This window comes from Pseudorasbora parva, chromosome 4, assembly GCF_024679245.1.
Source record: "Pseudorasbora parva isolate DD20220531a chromosome 4, ASM2467924v1, whole genome shotgun sequence".
NCBI lineage: Eukaryota > Metazoa > Chordata > Actinopteri > Cypriniformes > Gobionidae > Pseudorasbora > Pseudorasbora parva.
The window spans coordinates 20,618,180-20,635,023 of NC_090175.1; the positions used below are offsets into that span (position 1 = coordinate 20,618,180).

Consider the following 16,844-nt stretch of genomic DNA (forward strand, 5'->3'; position numbering starts at 1 on the left):
TAAAGACGTCGTTACAATGCTCATCTCACTACAGTGGCTCCTACAATAATTTTATAAAACAACAACAGTTTTTGTGCGCAAAAAATAAATAAATAACGACTTATATAGTGATGACTGATTTCAAAACAATGTTTCGAACGTTATGAATCAGTGTATCGATTCATGGTTCGGATCGCCAATGTCACGTGATTTCAGCAGTTTTAAACTTCCGGATCATGATAAATCAATGCGCTAACTTTGTTTTGAAATCAGACCATGACTATATTATTTAGATTTTTTGCGCACAAAGACTATTCTCGTCGCTTCATAAAATTATTGTGGAATCACTGTAGTGAGATGAGCATTGTAATGACGTCTTTAGTGCCTTTTATGGGTCTTGAGAGAGGAAATGACATTGGTGTCAATGAAGGCCTTTCTGAGCCGTTGGATTTCAACAAAAATATCCTCATTTGTGTTGTGAAGATGAACGAAAGTCTTACGGGTGTCGAACGAAATTAGGGTAAGTAATTAATGACAGAATTTTTATTTTTGGGTGAACTAACCCATTAATGTGGTAATAAAAACATGTATAAACATGATAAAATTCCTTAATTATTAAAACGTGTAGTTGCTAAGGTGCATTATCTGTTAATTTTACGACAACCTTTTAACCTTAACCTAAAACGCAACAAAATAAAATGTGTAATTCAAAACACAGGTAAAACACCAGGGGAAAAAAATCAATACTGAAAATACATTGGGTCTTTACGTCTATTCACAGTGATTCCTTTCATTATTTTAGTTGAAACTTTATTGTCTGTTTTGTGACATCATGAAAGAGATAGAGAAAACGTAGCACTTGCTTGGCATCCACATGTGGTCATGAGTAGATATCCTACTCACCAACAGGCGGCACTGTTCGACTGTCTGTGCCAAACAGGTCAAATACCTTGTTGCAGGATATGATGATTCTTCTCCATCTATTTTGACTCCTAAATGCATTTTATTTTCAAATGATTATTCTGTGGTTTAAAGGTGGTATTAAGTTATTTTATTTATTATTATTTACTTTTATTGCACAAACATTGTTTGGTTTCATATTATAATAAAATAGTTTTTTTTTTTTAAGTAATAGAAAAAAAAAATGTTGAGGCCCCTTATTGTCTATGGTTAATGTAATGAATACAACTGACATATGTCAAAAATCTCTTTAACACAATTTGACTAAAAGTCATTACAAAAATGGGCCCAACTGTATCTGCTGTATAAGATTTAGGTTTCACCTTATTTTGATGGTCCCTTTAACACATTCTGTTTATTTTAAGTAACGTTGCACCTACATGTCTACTAACTCTCATTAGTATGTTAGTAGAGTATTAGTAGACTGGAAGGGTTAAGATTAGAATAAGTTCACATGTAGAGTTCACATGCAAAGTTACTTATAATGGCTCTTGGAGGACCATCACAATAAATAGTTAGCAGATGTTAAGCTGAAAGTCTACTAATACTCTGATGACAGTTAATTAATGTAGTTGCGAAGTTACTAATTGTCAACAGAATTTTTAAAAGGAACCATCAAAATAGTGTTACCAATAACTGTTCACTATTTCATGTTCATATTATTTGTAAACTACCCACCTACAATGAGTACAACTGTGAGCCTTATGTATTGTGAATTCCACTTAAGTCATGTCAAGACTTGAGGAAAGAGAAATGTTGTCAAAGTTAACACGCTCTTCTGAATCATAACCAAAAATGGACTCTAAAGGCCAGTTACACCAAGCAATAACCATATCGATAAAGATATAGTTCTAAAAATTGTTCTAAATGTAAAAGAATAGCAAGTCCACATCTCAACCATAACAATGCACAAAGAAGCAATATTTTTAAAGTCACTTTCATGATTGACAATCAGAATCCATTTCTGCTTTAAGAACTATAGAGCATTTAAAGCAGCAAACGACAACAGTGCGCTCTTTATAATAATCAGAACATATGTGTAGTCCGCTAGTTATTGTTCCTGCACGGGCCTTAATGCTTAAACATCCTTGTGGAGTGTTGTTTTATCATAAAAGATTGAGATGGTTATGGTTTTGACTATATATGAGTACTTTTCGTAGTGTCTGGATTGTAATTGTACTGTGAAAGCTTTGCTTCACAGTCCTACAGAGAGCGAGATAGTTTTGAGATGGTTATGAAACCGATAAACAGATAACTTATGTTTTTATAGTAACGTTCTTGGTATGGTTTGTCATTCCCTCCTCATGGATGAAGTAAACAGGAAAGACAGCTCCTCAGAGCTCTTCAAAGATAGCTCCTCCCTGATAAGTCTAAAAGGTCTATGTAGCGCAAAGTACGTCTTCTGCTCCCCACAGGAATCCATGATGTTATCTCAATCCTAACACAACTGCACCTTAAAGGGATAGTTCACCCAAAAATGATAATTCTGTCACCATTTACTCACCCTTAAGTTGAGTATATGATGACAGAATTTTCATTTTTGGGTGAACTATCCTTTTGAAAATGACCCAGTGATTTACTCACCCTCAAGCCATCCTAGCTGTATGACATTCTTTCTTCAGACGAATCAATTGGAGTAAAATATGTCCTTGCTATTCCAAGCATTATAAGGGTAGCGAATGGCCCCACATTTTTGGGCTGCCATTCACTGCCATTATAAAGCTTGGATTAGCCAAAACATTCTTTAATATTACTCTGATTGTATTCGTCTGAAAGAAGAAAGTCATATACAGCTAGGATGGCTTGAGGGTGAGTAAATCACTGGGTCATTTTAATTTTACGGTGAACTATCACTTTAAGAGGGGAGATAGATAGAGAAAGAAACTATAACAGAAAAATGGTTTTGAAAGAAAGCTACACATAGTATAGTTATAGAATATATAAATCAATAGATCAATAAGGGATATGATATGTTAAAAACAGGAGAGAATGTGGTACTTTGAGACTTTTCAGCTTGTATACCTACCATTCACTTTTTGGCAACCTAAAAAAAGAGCTTTAGGCTGTAAGCATAGTCATATGAGCATCATGTTTCTGTTTTTTTCTCTCTCTCTTTAATTAGTCTTTTGAAGTATATAAATATAAAACTTTAAAAAAATCCCTCCTAGGATTCAACTTCTAAGTAATACACACAAAAAAGAGCAGCTCTCACTAACATCTGGAACATTTAGTGTTGTGTTCCAAAACCCAAGTTGTCAGCTTTATGCTTCTTTTCATCAACCGCCTGAAAGATTCATCAGAGGAATGTAGTTTAGTCCATGATATTTCCTATCGATTAGTTCACAACGGCGTGCTGCTCAATTACCATGGGAACCGCTGGGGTTCTGAAGAGTGGGTCACTCATGCTTGTCTCTCCTTTTCCTCTATGACTGATGTTTTTTTTGTTTTTTTTATTATACCCAATATGGCTATCCTCGTATCCAGGCATCCAGAAAGGATGCAGAATATAAGAACAGTTGTTGGAACTACGAGAGCAGTCTTTTTGTTTTCTTTAAATTTTTGGTTTAAATCTTTAGTTTTTCCTCTTCTTTAAAGTCGCCATGAAATGGATGTTGCAATAGTTTTTTCTTCCACACGGTGACATGTATCTTAGTTAAACAAGTGCTTCTCGAACAAGAACAATGATCTCAATTTGATTTCATTGGATGTGGTGATTTGCTATTGATGTGATGCCATGCGAGTGACAGGTTATCACGCCCTCTCATCAGTAAACATGTCACTAGATAAAAGATGAAAGAGGAAAGGGAAGTTATTTTGATTAAAGATTATGAGGTCACAATATTTTAAAAAAAAATGTGCACAGAAACACGCACTTCAATGTTTAATATTAAATTAAAAAACAAGAATTGCCTATTTTGTCATAGTCACTAAGTTCATACAATGATATGCTTTACATACACCCATCAGACATAACATTATGACCTAATATTGTGTTGGTCCCCCATTTGCTGACAAAATAGCCCTGACACATCAAGGCATAGACTCCAATAGACCCCTAAAGGTGTGCTGTGGTATATGGCACCAAGATGTTAGCAGCAGATCCTTTAAGTCCTGCCAGTTGCGAGGTGGGGTCTCCATGGATCGGACTTGGGGTTCTGGGGAATTTGGAGGCCAAGTCAGCACCTCAAACTCTTTGTTGTGCTCCTCACAACATTCCTAAACCATTTTTGCTTTTGTGGCAGGGCACAATTATCCTGCTGAAAATGGCCACATCCACTAGGGTACCAATACCGTTTCCATGAAAAGGTGTACATGGTCTGCAACAATGCTTAGGTAGGTGGTACGTGTCAAAGTAACATCCACATGGATGAACGGACCCAAGGTTTCTCAGCAGAACATTGCCTAAAGCATCACACTGCCTCCACTGGTTTGCCTTCTTCCCATAGTGCATCCTGGTGCCATGTGTTCCCCAGGTAAGCGATACACGTACCTGGCCATGCACGTGTTGTCAAAGAAAACGTGATTCATATGGACCAGGCCACCTTCTTCACTGCTCCATGGTTCAGTTTTGGTGCTCATGTGCCGACTGTTGGCACTTTCAGCGGTGGGCAGGGGTCAGCATGGTCACCCTGACTGGTCTGCAGATATGCAGCCCCATTCGCAACAAACTGTGATGCGCTGTGTTTTCTGACACCTTTCTATCAGAACCAGCATTATCGCCGGTTCACCACTATTTCTTCCTTGGACCACTTTAGACCACTGCAGACTGGAAACTCCCCACAAGAGCTGCCATTTTGAAGATGCTCTGACCCAGTCGTCTAGCCATCACAATTTGGCCCTTGTCAAACTTGCTCAAATCCTTACGCTTGCCCTATTTTCCTGCATTCATCACATTAGCTTTGACGACAAAATGTCCACTTGCTCCCTAATATGTCGCACATACTAACAGGTGCCGTAATGAACAGTTTTTCTTAACTGTAATATCTTTTAAGGGTCCTGACCTGTGTTCATGTGTTTCCATTGCACTGATCATTTGTCCCCTACTGATTCTCTAAGGATTCCTTTTATGGTATGTGAATGATCATGATGTCTTTGCATGCTTGTGATGGAGAGAGATATTATGTAAATGTCTCTTCTTGTTAGACTTAAAGGGATAGTTCACCAAAAATGTTAATTCTGTCATTGTGTACTCGCCGTAATTCCATACCTCTATGACTTACTTTCTTCTGGGGAGCATAAAGGAAAATATTTTGAGGAAAACTGTTTGATTACCAACATTCTTCAAAATATCTTCTTTTGTGTTCTGAATAAGAAAGAAAGTCACAAGGATTTGGAACAATATTGGTGAGTAAATGATGACAGCATTTTCATTTTGGTGTGACTATCCCTTTAAATGTGGAAACATACATGTGCATAGCTAAAGTATGTACTATTCTCCTGACCCTCATGTGCATGTAGTCACATGTGTTGGCATATTTGTGTGTGTGCATATGTTTGTTAGCACTTGATGTGTCATAATGATGAGCCTGAACACACAAAGTGCTCAATGTTTCTAGGCAACACAGGAGACCATTTGATTATGCTGCTCGTCATCTGAACAATCAGTCTCTAAAGTTTAGCCTATGAAAATTATCCCTCTCAGCCTGCGTCTCCGTCTGACACCCTGACAAATAGTTTGCCCATCTTTGTACATTCGTCCTTCGGGTTCTCTGTCTGGTGTTGCTGTTAGGCTTTCTCCGAACGCAAAACATGACATGGTGTCGCGTCATTAAGTATTTACAGAATTGATTAGGGTTAATCCTGATGTGTGTATTTTTATTTGTTAACTTAAAATACTTTCTTTTATATGAGGTAAATGTTTTGAGAATGTGTAAATACTGTTTCTGTGAGGCTTTGCACCTGGTACATGACAAATTAGGCAAAAAAAACCCCTTAGACTTAAAGGAATAGTTCGCCCTTAAAGGAATAGTTCACCCTAAAAAAGAAATTCTCTCACCATTTACTCTACATTGGGAGTCAGTAGTCACCAAAACTGTTTGAGTACCAAGATTTTTAAAATATCTTTTTTTGTTTTTCACATGAAGAAAGAAAGTTGTACAGATTTGGGATGACAGGAGGCAGAGAATTGTAATTTTAAGGGTGGAGGATGCTTTTAAAGTGCAGTCACGTATTCTGTCATTTGGTGTGTTTTCGTTGGCGAAATTTAGTAATTTCAGTAGGAATTCATACTATCAAATTTTTTGTCTGAGGGCAAAAGATTTCCCCTCGCAGTTTACAAGTTCAAGTTAATCACATAAATTCGCTGCATTGACAAAAAGAAAGCTGCTTCATAAATTACTATATAATTGACAAAAAGACAAAGGATCTTTTTAGCCCACAGTCTAACTAGTTGTTACATTTAAAGGAACACTCCACAGTTTTTAGAAATAGGGCTTATTCAACTTTTTTCCTACATGTAGATATGTGGGCAAATGCAGTTTGTCTCAGTACATGCATTGTTTTAGTTTGGCAGGGTCGCCGCTAGCTTAGCTTAGCATAATGAATCGAATCCTATGTTGCCAGCTAGCATGTCCCGAGTAAAAGTGATCCAAAAAATAAATAAAACCCACCTAATTACTTCTTGTGGCTCGCGTATTCACAACGAGTACAAATAGCGATGCAGATTAAGACAGGCGAAGCACTGCTACTTGGGCGCTGAGATATCTCGCAACACATTGCGATTTCTCAACAGCTGGAGGACGTGAGGATAAGAGCCGTGATATCTCTGTGCACATGTAGTAGTTCTTCGCCTGTGCTTCCCCGTAATATAGTAATAAGTCAATATCTGCCTAGGAAATTGCCTAGTCTTACTCTGCAGCGCTATTTGTACTCGTTGTGAATACGCAGGCCACGAGAAGTAATTTGGTAGGGTTTTTTTGGAACATTTTTACTCGGGACATGCTAGCTGGCAACATAGGATTACATTCATTATGCTAAGCTAAGCTAACGGCGACCCTGGCACACTAAAACATTGCATACACTGAGACAAAAATGCATTTGTCCGCATATCTAAATGTAGGAAAGAAGTTGAATAAGCCCTATTTCTATAAACGGTGGAGTGTTCCTTTAAGAAAGTCATATCTAGGAACCAAAATATCGCAGACTTTGGGCAGCAAAGAAACACCCTAACAACCACCCTATCACTTTAGTGGCAGTTGAAAGTTTTACAAATGCAAGAAATACTTAAATTAAAAGAAAAATGTGTGTGTGTATATGTATGTATTTTAGTAAAACTGTGTGGTGATGCTAGTAGCAAAAACATCACACTTAAATTAAAACCCTCAATGGGAAATCCTCATAAAACTTTGCTGATAAAAAAAAAAAAAAAAAAAACATTATGGTAACCTTCACAGTTAAGTTTTTGCACGTACACCAAAGCGCATTCTCATTTCCCTAAGGGAGGGAGCAAACTCTGTGTCTGTTCATGTGATCTTGTGCTATCACCATAATGAAATCAAACAGTGCGACGAGAGTTGTTTACTGGCTCCTCTGTGTATTTCACACATGGAGTGGATGAGGAAAGTTCAAAAATAGTGAGAGGGAGACAAAACATGTATCACTTACATCTCTCAAGAGACAGTTTTGGTGGAAATTGTCATGTAATTATTCAACCTGACCACCAGACTGAATTATGGATGAAGGATGTAAACTGTGTAGAGGTCGGATGAATGATCACGAGTAAACTATCATTATAATCCTTCAGAAATGATTTGGTGCTCAAGAAACATGTATTAACTGTTGTGCTGCTTAATGAATTGGTGAAAACTCTAAAACGTTTCTTTAAATATAGAAAGTTTCAAAGAATAGCATTTATTAAAAAAAATATTTTTGTAATAATGCAACAGACTTACTATCACTTTTGATCAATTGAATGCATCCTTGCTGAATAAAAGTATTAATTTCATCTTGACCCCAAACTATATTGTCCCTTATCTGGTGGAAATTCTGTTGCGTTCCAATTATAATTGCATGAAACTTTGTAACATTGTGAATTTTAACGTATGCATCGCAATATCAAAGTTCGTATGAGGTGCTTAAAGTTCTTGAATTTAACTTACTGAAATTTAAGTCCTTGAAAACCCTTGAAAAGGTGTACTTGAGAAGTGCATTATTGAAAGACAATATATGTGAAATCATTTTTTTGATTGTTTGATTTTTATATATATATATATATATATATATATATATATATATATATATATATATATATTTATTTTTTTATCAGGGGTTGGGCGGTCAGTTTACAAAATTTAAAGGCAATATATTTATCATAGCATGCCAGCATTGTTATATAAAATATTATGTGTTGAATAATAATGGCTATTACAAACTATATATAAGAAAACGTGATTCATCAGACCATGCCAGTATCTATTTACCTTTTTAGTGTTTAAGATAAAAACATTTTTTGATAAGTGAGATCTCTGATTGAAGTCCTTGAAACCAAAAAGGGGTAAAATTTCATTTTACAATATCTGTACGAACCCTGAAATATGTATTGTATAATGAGGACAATTGCATTATAAATATTTTGGTCAAACACAGTACAAAAAATGGGAAATTGTCATGTCTACGTTACTAATGTCTTTCCCTCTGTTTCTCACAGGGTGGAAGGTTCAAAAGCATCACTATGGGCTTTCCTCAGCGTTCCTCCGGCAGACGATCTTTTGGACGTTCCAAGCGTCTCAGTATGGCTCGCTCACTCGACGACCTTGAGGTGAGGTTCCCCAAATGCTTCGTTTTTTCCCCTCTCCAGACGTAGGCCTCCACCTTTCTCTGTATCTCTCTCTCATTTTCACTTAAAACCTTCCCAGCATTCCGATCCTATCAGCCGGAGGGTTGGGAATGATTACATAAGGAATGAGCAACCTACGCAGTGCTTCAGGGACAAGAGACATGAAAAGTGAAACAAACACACACAATCAACCTTTTGGCGAGTAGAACTGTAGGGGCCTTATTTATGAAGCATCGGCTGTACGCCTGTAAAACAGATTTGACACCGCAGCGAGGGAATTCCAGTGTGTTAATGTCCCTGGTCACACTCGCACACGTAAGTTTAATTTTAGACCCAGCAGTCAAAGAGATAGAGTGCATCAGCGTGTCATGTGACGCGCGCGCAAATGTAGTGACGGCAGATTGTCATGGCAACGGAGGAGACTGTGATACGTGGATGGTGTAATTTTCAGATGGAAGCGCTCAGGGCAAGAAAAAACTGACAGCACGTCACATCTCAGTCTGGCCTGATAGCCAGCATGCCAGTGGTTATTATAGGGTGTGTGTGTGTGTGTGTGTGTGTGTGTGTGTGTGTGTGTGTGTGTGTGTGTGTGTGTGTGTGTGTGTGTGTGTGTGTGTGTGTGTGTGTGTGTGTGTGTGTGTGGGTGTGTGTGTGTGTGTGTGTGTGTGTGTGTGTGTGTAAAATTAGAGGGTTAATTTGTAACACTAACGCTGAAGTGTTTTTATTTTTTTTATTTTTACACATTTCTTCTATTTCAGCTTGATTTGCAGAGACAACTATAAGTAAGCCATTTTTACACTGATGTGCCTGAAAAGTGAAAACACTGTTGATCTGTGGTGCTATAAAAAAAAACATTGCATGCTTTGTTAGAGCATGCTGCCCTGCTTGATTAGGGGAGCTGTTTTTTTTGCTTGACCAACCGCAGTGATGAGGTAAATGATGGAAAGAAAATCATTATTTTTAGTGCTGCAGAAATTGCACACTTCAGCTTTAACATTACCATTAACATTCACTAATATTATTAGAAGCATAGCAAATAGTGGTGCTTGCCAAGGCAAATATCACTATTAGCATTTCTCCATTGATAAGTGGGACAGCCATGAGCATTGTCCTAGACCCTCTGATAAGGGGCTCAGTAAAGTCCTCCTTGGTATAGCATAATGATTGAGTAAAATTAGGGGTTCCTACCCATATAACCTTTGTTTTTGGCCCATGAATTTAACCACTAAGTTTTTAACATTAGTACATTACTCACTCTGCACAATTGTGTTATAGATATAAATGGTAGGCTAAATCATGGAGCTTGTTGAGTTGAGCCAACAATAAAAAAGGCAAAACAGCTCTGCTCCATCTTTTGGTGTCTTTAGGGTCTATTTCAAGTCGTGGGTTCAGTTTCCTGGGAATAACACGTTTACATTTATGTAATTCTCAGATGATTTTGGCTAAAACCACTTACATTTCATTCAAAATATATTTTATTAGAGATTGTATGTAGACTTTATTATTAGACTGCCATCTGAATGCACTCTAAATAGCTTTGGATAAAACCTTTTCCATATGCATACAATGTAAAGATATACAAATCTTAAAACTGTAAGAATAATTATTACATTTAAATATTATATAAAAATATTATTTAATTATCTTCTTTACATTATAATTATATAATATAGCAATTTAATTATATGCTATGACATTACATTCATAAATATATATAAACATGTAAACATATATATATATATATATATATATATATATATATATATATATATGTGTGTGTATATTTTTTTTACTCTAACTTTTTTTTCATTAACTCTAAACCTCTAATGTATTAAATATGACTGTGTTTATTAAATATACTGTATGTTTAATTTTAATTACATAATTATTGTTAAATAAATATCTGCAAAATCTACTCTGTTTTCGAAAGGTTATCAGTGATTCAGTGATTAGTTGGTAATAATTATATATATTATAATCATACCTTTGTCCACTATTATAAGTGATCTGTCGATAATGATTAACTCATCCCCGAAAACAGTTACTCTTTTGGACTTGTTTAGTCTCATGATCAAATCCTTTCTCTTTTAAAGAGCAGAAAATCCCTCTTTACCAGCTGAGTCACATAGTGTGAATGTGAGTCTCCGTGCCACTCTGACGGGACAGTCACACTGTTGATCGGGCATGATAAGATAAAAGAATGAAACGCTTCCTCTAGTTAGTAACTGGAACAAACACTGGCCTGATTACATAAAGCGAGTATTGGGTAAAGAAGAGAGCAGGTCTTAAGAGCAGGGAGATTTTCATCTATGCTGTTCAAATGCTAACAAATGCATTGATATTTAAGACAGAAACTGCAATAATGCTGTGAAAATAATAATTAATATATAATATGGAAATAAAGGTTGAATGTTGTATTTTTTTTCCTCTTGCTTCTATCATTTTCCTAAAGTTTCTCTCTCTTTTATTTCCTTTCATCTCTCTGTCTTGTTTTCCGGTGGCTTCGTCTCTTTTCTCAGAGCTGTACATATGCAGGGTGGCGGCACTTGTGTGTGAACAGAGCTCGCTTTGTGAAGCAGCACCGTAATTAGTGTGTGTGTGTGTGTGTGTGTGTGTGTGTGTGTGTGTGTGTGTGTGTGTGTGTGTGTGTGTGTGTGTGTGTGTGTGTGTGTGTGTGTGCATGTGCTAATGAGCATTAAGCAGCATTCTTCTCGTTAGTGGAGACTCTGGTTAACTCACACACTTTCTGTAGTGAGGCATGAATGTGCATACACACTCTTAAATCACATGCTAATTGAATACTGTCCTTAAATGCTGTGACACACACTCTCAAGCTCTGAGATGAACATACACAAACAACATCAGGAAAGGCACTAATTATCGACTTCTCCAGTACACACACAGACACACACCACACACTTCCTCTGGCTGGCCTATCATGTTAGAGAACGCGAGCTATGCAGTTATCTTGTCAGCGAGTGTTTACCCAGTGAGATGGCATTTCTCTTCATGCCCACAAACACTGTGTGACATCATGCCAACCTTTCGAGCCTTTAGTTTGCTCACTGAGCCAACAAATTTCACCCTCCCCCCAATTCAAAACTAATCGTGACTATCGTTGAGAGTCACGAATACATTTATTTTTAAATGCAAACTCATTTTACAAGGGTAATTTAAACTGAAAGGCACTCCTGAGACTGACTGACTTCATAAACAGACCCTGGAAGGGAACTTGAAGTACACATCTCTGGTCCTGTGTTGAATGATTTTAAAGAAAATTAGTATCTTAATCTTTCATCAAAGATAATTAACTTTGAGTAACTTCAAGTATGACTTTTTGGCTGATGTCATAAATATTCCCCTCCATCCACCACATAAAACAAGGACATTAAATAATAAATAATAATAAATAAAAACATGTATTTTGAAAAAGTGCCTATGTAGTTTTAAGATTGTATTAATTTACATAACTTCCAGATCTAGAAACCACACTTTTTATACTAGGCTATTCCAGCTTTTCACAGAGATGGAAAACCCTGGTTCTTTAATGAACATGTAAGTCTCGTTCACACCAAGGAAGATAACAATAAATAAATCGTTCTAAATAATAAAGAATAGCAGTCCACACCACAGCTATAACGATAACGGCCCAGAGAAACAATATTGTTATGATAAAAACAGAATCTAAAATCAGAATCTATCAACAAGTTCGAGCATTTAAAGCAACAGATAAGCACGCCTGCAGAATGGTGTGGATGCTAATATAGTTATCTTTATATTCCTCATTGTTGGTGTGAACAGGCTTTAAAGGGCTAGTTCATCCAAAAATTTAATTTATGTCATTAATCACTCACCCTAATGTCGTTCCACACTCGTAAGACCTACTTTCATCTTCGGAACACAGTTATATTTTATTTTTTATAAAATTGTATAATTTATATTTCAGATATTTTATATTTAGTCTAAGAGCTTTTCTGTTCCTTCATGAAAGTAAATGCACACTATACTCTCCATGTCTAGAAAGTTAAAAAAAAAAAACATAATGAAAGTAGACCATATGTGACATCAGTTAGTTAATTAGAATCTCTTGAAACATCGAAAATTTTGTTCCAAAAATCACGAAAACTACGACTTTATTCAGCATTGTCTTCTCTGTGTTTGTTTTCAATCCTCAAATAAAGATTAAAACGGTTATGAATCAGCGTATTGATTCATGACTCAGATCACCAATGTCACGTGATTTCAGCAGTTTGGCACGCGATCCGAATAATGAATCAATCCGCTGATTCATAACCATTTTAATCTTTATTTGAGGACTGAAAACAAGTATGGAAGAGAAGATAAGTAAGGGATAATGTACACCCAGCCGGTTGTTATCGCAGAATAAACCCTGTCAGAGTGATTAGGACCCCGACGCGAAGCTGATCACTCTGACGGGGTTTATTCTGCGATAACAACCGGCTGGGTGTACATTATCCCGCTTATTACACGGCTACTAGTCTCAAATAAATAAGATTAACTTATTACAAGTTATAAGAATAACTTGAGATTAAATATTTGATTAGCTCTTACGCAAAGCTTCCGCGAAGACAAACAGTTCCAACCTGCTTTAAGCCTTTATCTATTGCCGAAGATTTGCCATATACCCTTGCTAAATGTTGAAAATAAATGCTGAAAGGGTTAGTTCACCCAAAAATGAAACCAAGCCTATGATTTACTCACCCTCAAGTTATCGTAGGTGTATATGACATTCTTCTTTCAGACAAATACAATCGGAGTTCTATTTAAAAAGTCCAGGCTAACATTAATCCAAGCAGTAGTTGTAGTTGTGTTTGAAGTCCATAAAAAATGCAGCTGTCCGTCAAATAACGTGCTCCACTCGACTCCGATGAGTTAATAGAGCCTTCTGATTCGAATCGATGCGTTTGTGTAAGAAAAATATCTATATTAAAAACGTTACAAAGGAAACATGCCTTGAAGTCTTCCATTGTAACCCACGCCTGTTTACGCCACAGGATGGCGCCAGCGTTAAGCATAGAAGTAGTACCGGTCAAGATAACTCGTAGTACCCGTATGAGCGGGTGTTATCTGGAAATAACATACAGCTGGAATGCGCGATTGACCAATCACAATCAAGTATTTCACAGAGCCGTGTAATAATGCTGAATAAAGTCGTAGTTTTTGCTATTTTTGGACCAAAATGTATTTTCGATGCTTCAAGAGATTCTAATTAACTAACTGATGTCACATATGGTCTACTTTGAAGATGTTTTTATTCCCTTTCTGGACATGGACAGTATAGTGTGCATACACTTTCATAAAGGAACAGAAAAGCTCTCGGACTAAATATAAAATATCTTAAACTGTGTTCTAAAGATGAACGGAGGTCTTACGGTCTTACGGGTGTGGAACGACATTAGGGCGAGTCATTAATGATATCAATTTAATTTTTGGCTGAACTAACCCTTTAAGTCTTATCTTGACTATATAAATAATACTGTTTTTATGTTGCATGATAGAAATGTAATTGCATAATCGGATATGCTGTATGCATGCTTGCTCAAACAACTTGGTGACAGGGTAGCCGGTGCACATTTGTATGGATCCTCGCTGTATGTTTGGGGCAATGGGCCTGAATGATTGCAAAATTTGAATAATTTTTAGAGTCTTGAGAAGATTGTGGCATACATGAAGTCATGCATCTGTGAAATCAGCCTTGAGCAACAAGACTCATGATGGTTCAATCTTCATAAGTTTACACACTGTTCATGGAACATTAGAATTGTGGATACGTTTTTTTTAAAATAATATTAATTCTCAAAATTTTAACCTAAATACTGTTTTGTTGTGCAACGCAAGGCATAATTAAATATTAATGACACAGCACTGGAAAAGTATTTCCTGTAGTTGAAAAACTTGATTAAAAAACAAGATAGAATCCCAATAAATTATGCAACCCAGAAAGCAACTCTTCTCAACTCTGTCTTGTGACTGCCTGATTAAGACATTTTTTTCAGAATCACTCTGTTTGTACATGTATTTTCGTGTATTGTACGTGTATTTTCTCACCCATATGTTTATGAGTCTAGATGGGTGTATAAACTCATTGTACAATTTGTTCAATAAATAGTATAAGCAGTATGGTGGTTTTTTAACTCTCTGCGGCCGAGTCAAATACGCTCAGCTGCATGTACCATCACATCAGTCACAAATTCTGACTGATTTATCACAGTGATGATACTGCTTTGCTCCAGGGTCCAAAAAACAGACCCCTCAGATTCTTAAACACCACTTATAGAGATAACAGGGTTGGGACTTGTTAAAGAATGTAGCTCTTCATACCAGATTTATGCTTTTAATAGTGCCTGTCAAACAAGACAAATCCACACACAAACAAGCAAAGACGAACAATTCAATGTTCCGGATATGTTTTGTTGTGCACATTGACTGTGATTATACACACACTGAAATAAACACATGCCAGGAAGCTGAACCCCCTTAATTGTATACACACACACACACACACACACACACACACACACACACACACACACACACACACACACACACGTTTGTTTTTGTGAAATGTGGGGACATTCCATTGGCGTAATGGTTTTTATACCGTACAAACTGTATTTCCTATCCCCTTACACTGCCCCTACCCCTAAACCTACCCATCACGGGAAACATTCTGCATTTTTACTTTCTCCAAAAAACTCATCCTGTATGATTTATAAGCTTTTTGAAAAGTGGGGAAATGGTCAAGGTCCTCATATTTCAGCCTCTCCTTGTAATACCTATGTCATACCCATGTCATTATACACATTTGTGTCCTGATATTTCACAAAAACACACACACACACACACACACACACACACACACACACACACACACACACACACACACACACACACAGAGTGATTCTTTCACGCTCCCTTCTTTAAGTAGATGCTGTGCTCAAGGCATACAAAGTAGGTGACACAACACATTGTGTAAATAACATGAAGAATCCCACTGTGAAGCACTTATATTTCAGTGTGTGCGTGTGTGTGTGTGTGTGTGTGTGTGGCTGTTTCTCACGCCTCTGTGAAGTATATGAGAGTGAGCGCACACACACTCACTCCCGCTTGCGAGCGTGTCTCTGCATCTCTGTCTGTGAGCCCTGGGCTCTGTGGGCGGAATAGGAATTACAGCGGAGTGGGTGGAAAGACCGAGAGAGCGAGGGAGAGAGAGAAATGGGGGGAGAGAGAGAACCAAACGACACAAGACGCAGGGACAGTGACAGGGACAGACTGTGAACACGGACTCTTTGCACACTTGTGTATGCTCACACATGCCGTATTGGACGCAGCCAGTGGATGGATGTGTTTGCAGAGCGGGGAGTCATTTAACGCCCAACTGTGGAGTCTAACACTGCCATACATGGAGCCAACTTTAAGCGTCAATCCTGATGGAGTGAGTACCTGTATATGCACATTTGTACGGACTAGTGTGCTTGTTTGATCTGTCAAGTCATGTTGTGTTTAGAGGCAGAGTATTTTAGTTGAGGTGGGGTTGTGGATGCTCTGTCAGTTTTCTATCGCTTGAGTCTCTGTTTGTTGTTAATATTTAAGAGTAATGTTGGGATCAGGAGGTGCTCTTTGGATTTTAACACCACTTGCACGAGTACTTGTGCGATCTTGCTTTGGAATGCAGGTCCTTGTCTGTTTAAACCTCAAATTAGTTTAAAAACTGCTGAGGGACAGGTTAGCAAGTGAATTTTGCTTATTAAATGCTCATTTGATGCCATTCATTAATATGGTTTGTGCTTTTATATACTTTATATTTTTAATTATGTTGTTGTATGTTAAAGCAATTAGCAATACAAAATATATTTGCACATGTAATTATATATTTTACCTTTTATGGTTTGATCACGAATCATCTTGCATATGATAATCATGTGGCCTAAATTGTCCAATCAGGTGTTATAGAATTCTTATGAGCTCCTGATGAAAGATTTCTGTATTTGCCATCATTTTTTTGATTTTTTTTTTGTTTGTTTATAGTTATACAGGTGTCATATGAGCAATTTTGTCTTCATTCTCACTATATCAATTGCTTGAAAATGTGTTTTGTTGAAATTGTACA

The 16,844-nt window shown here is 37.0% G+C and overlaps 1 protein-coding gene across 5 annotated transcripts in view; it reads left to right on the forward strand.

Moving 5' to 3' along the window:
- The window catches only part of rgs12b (regulator of G protein signaling 12b), a 49,280-nt gene that overhangs the window by 5,644 nt on the left and 26,792 nt on the right, over positions 1-16,844 (forward strand). For all 5 annotated transcript variants that reach the window (XM_067441257.1, XM_067441258.1, XM_067441259.1 and 2 more), the window contains exon 4: positions 8,585-8,695. In XM_067441257.1, coding sequence (XP_067297358.1) covers positions 8,585-8,695 — 111 coding nt within the window. The remainder of the gene's footprint in view (positions 1-8,584; positions 8,696-16,844) is intronic.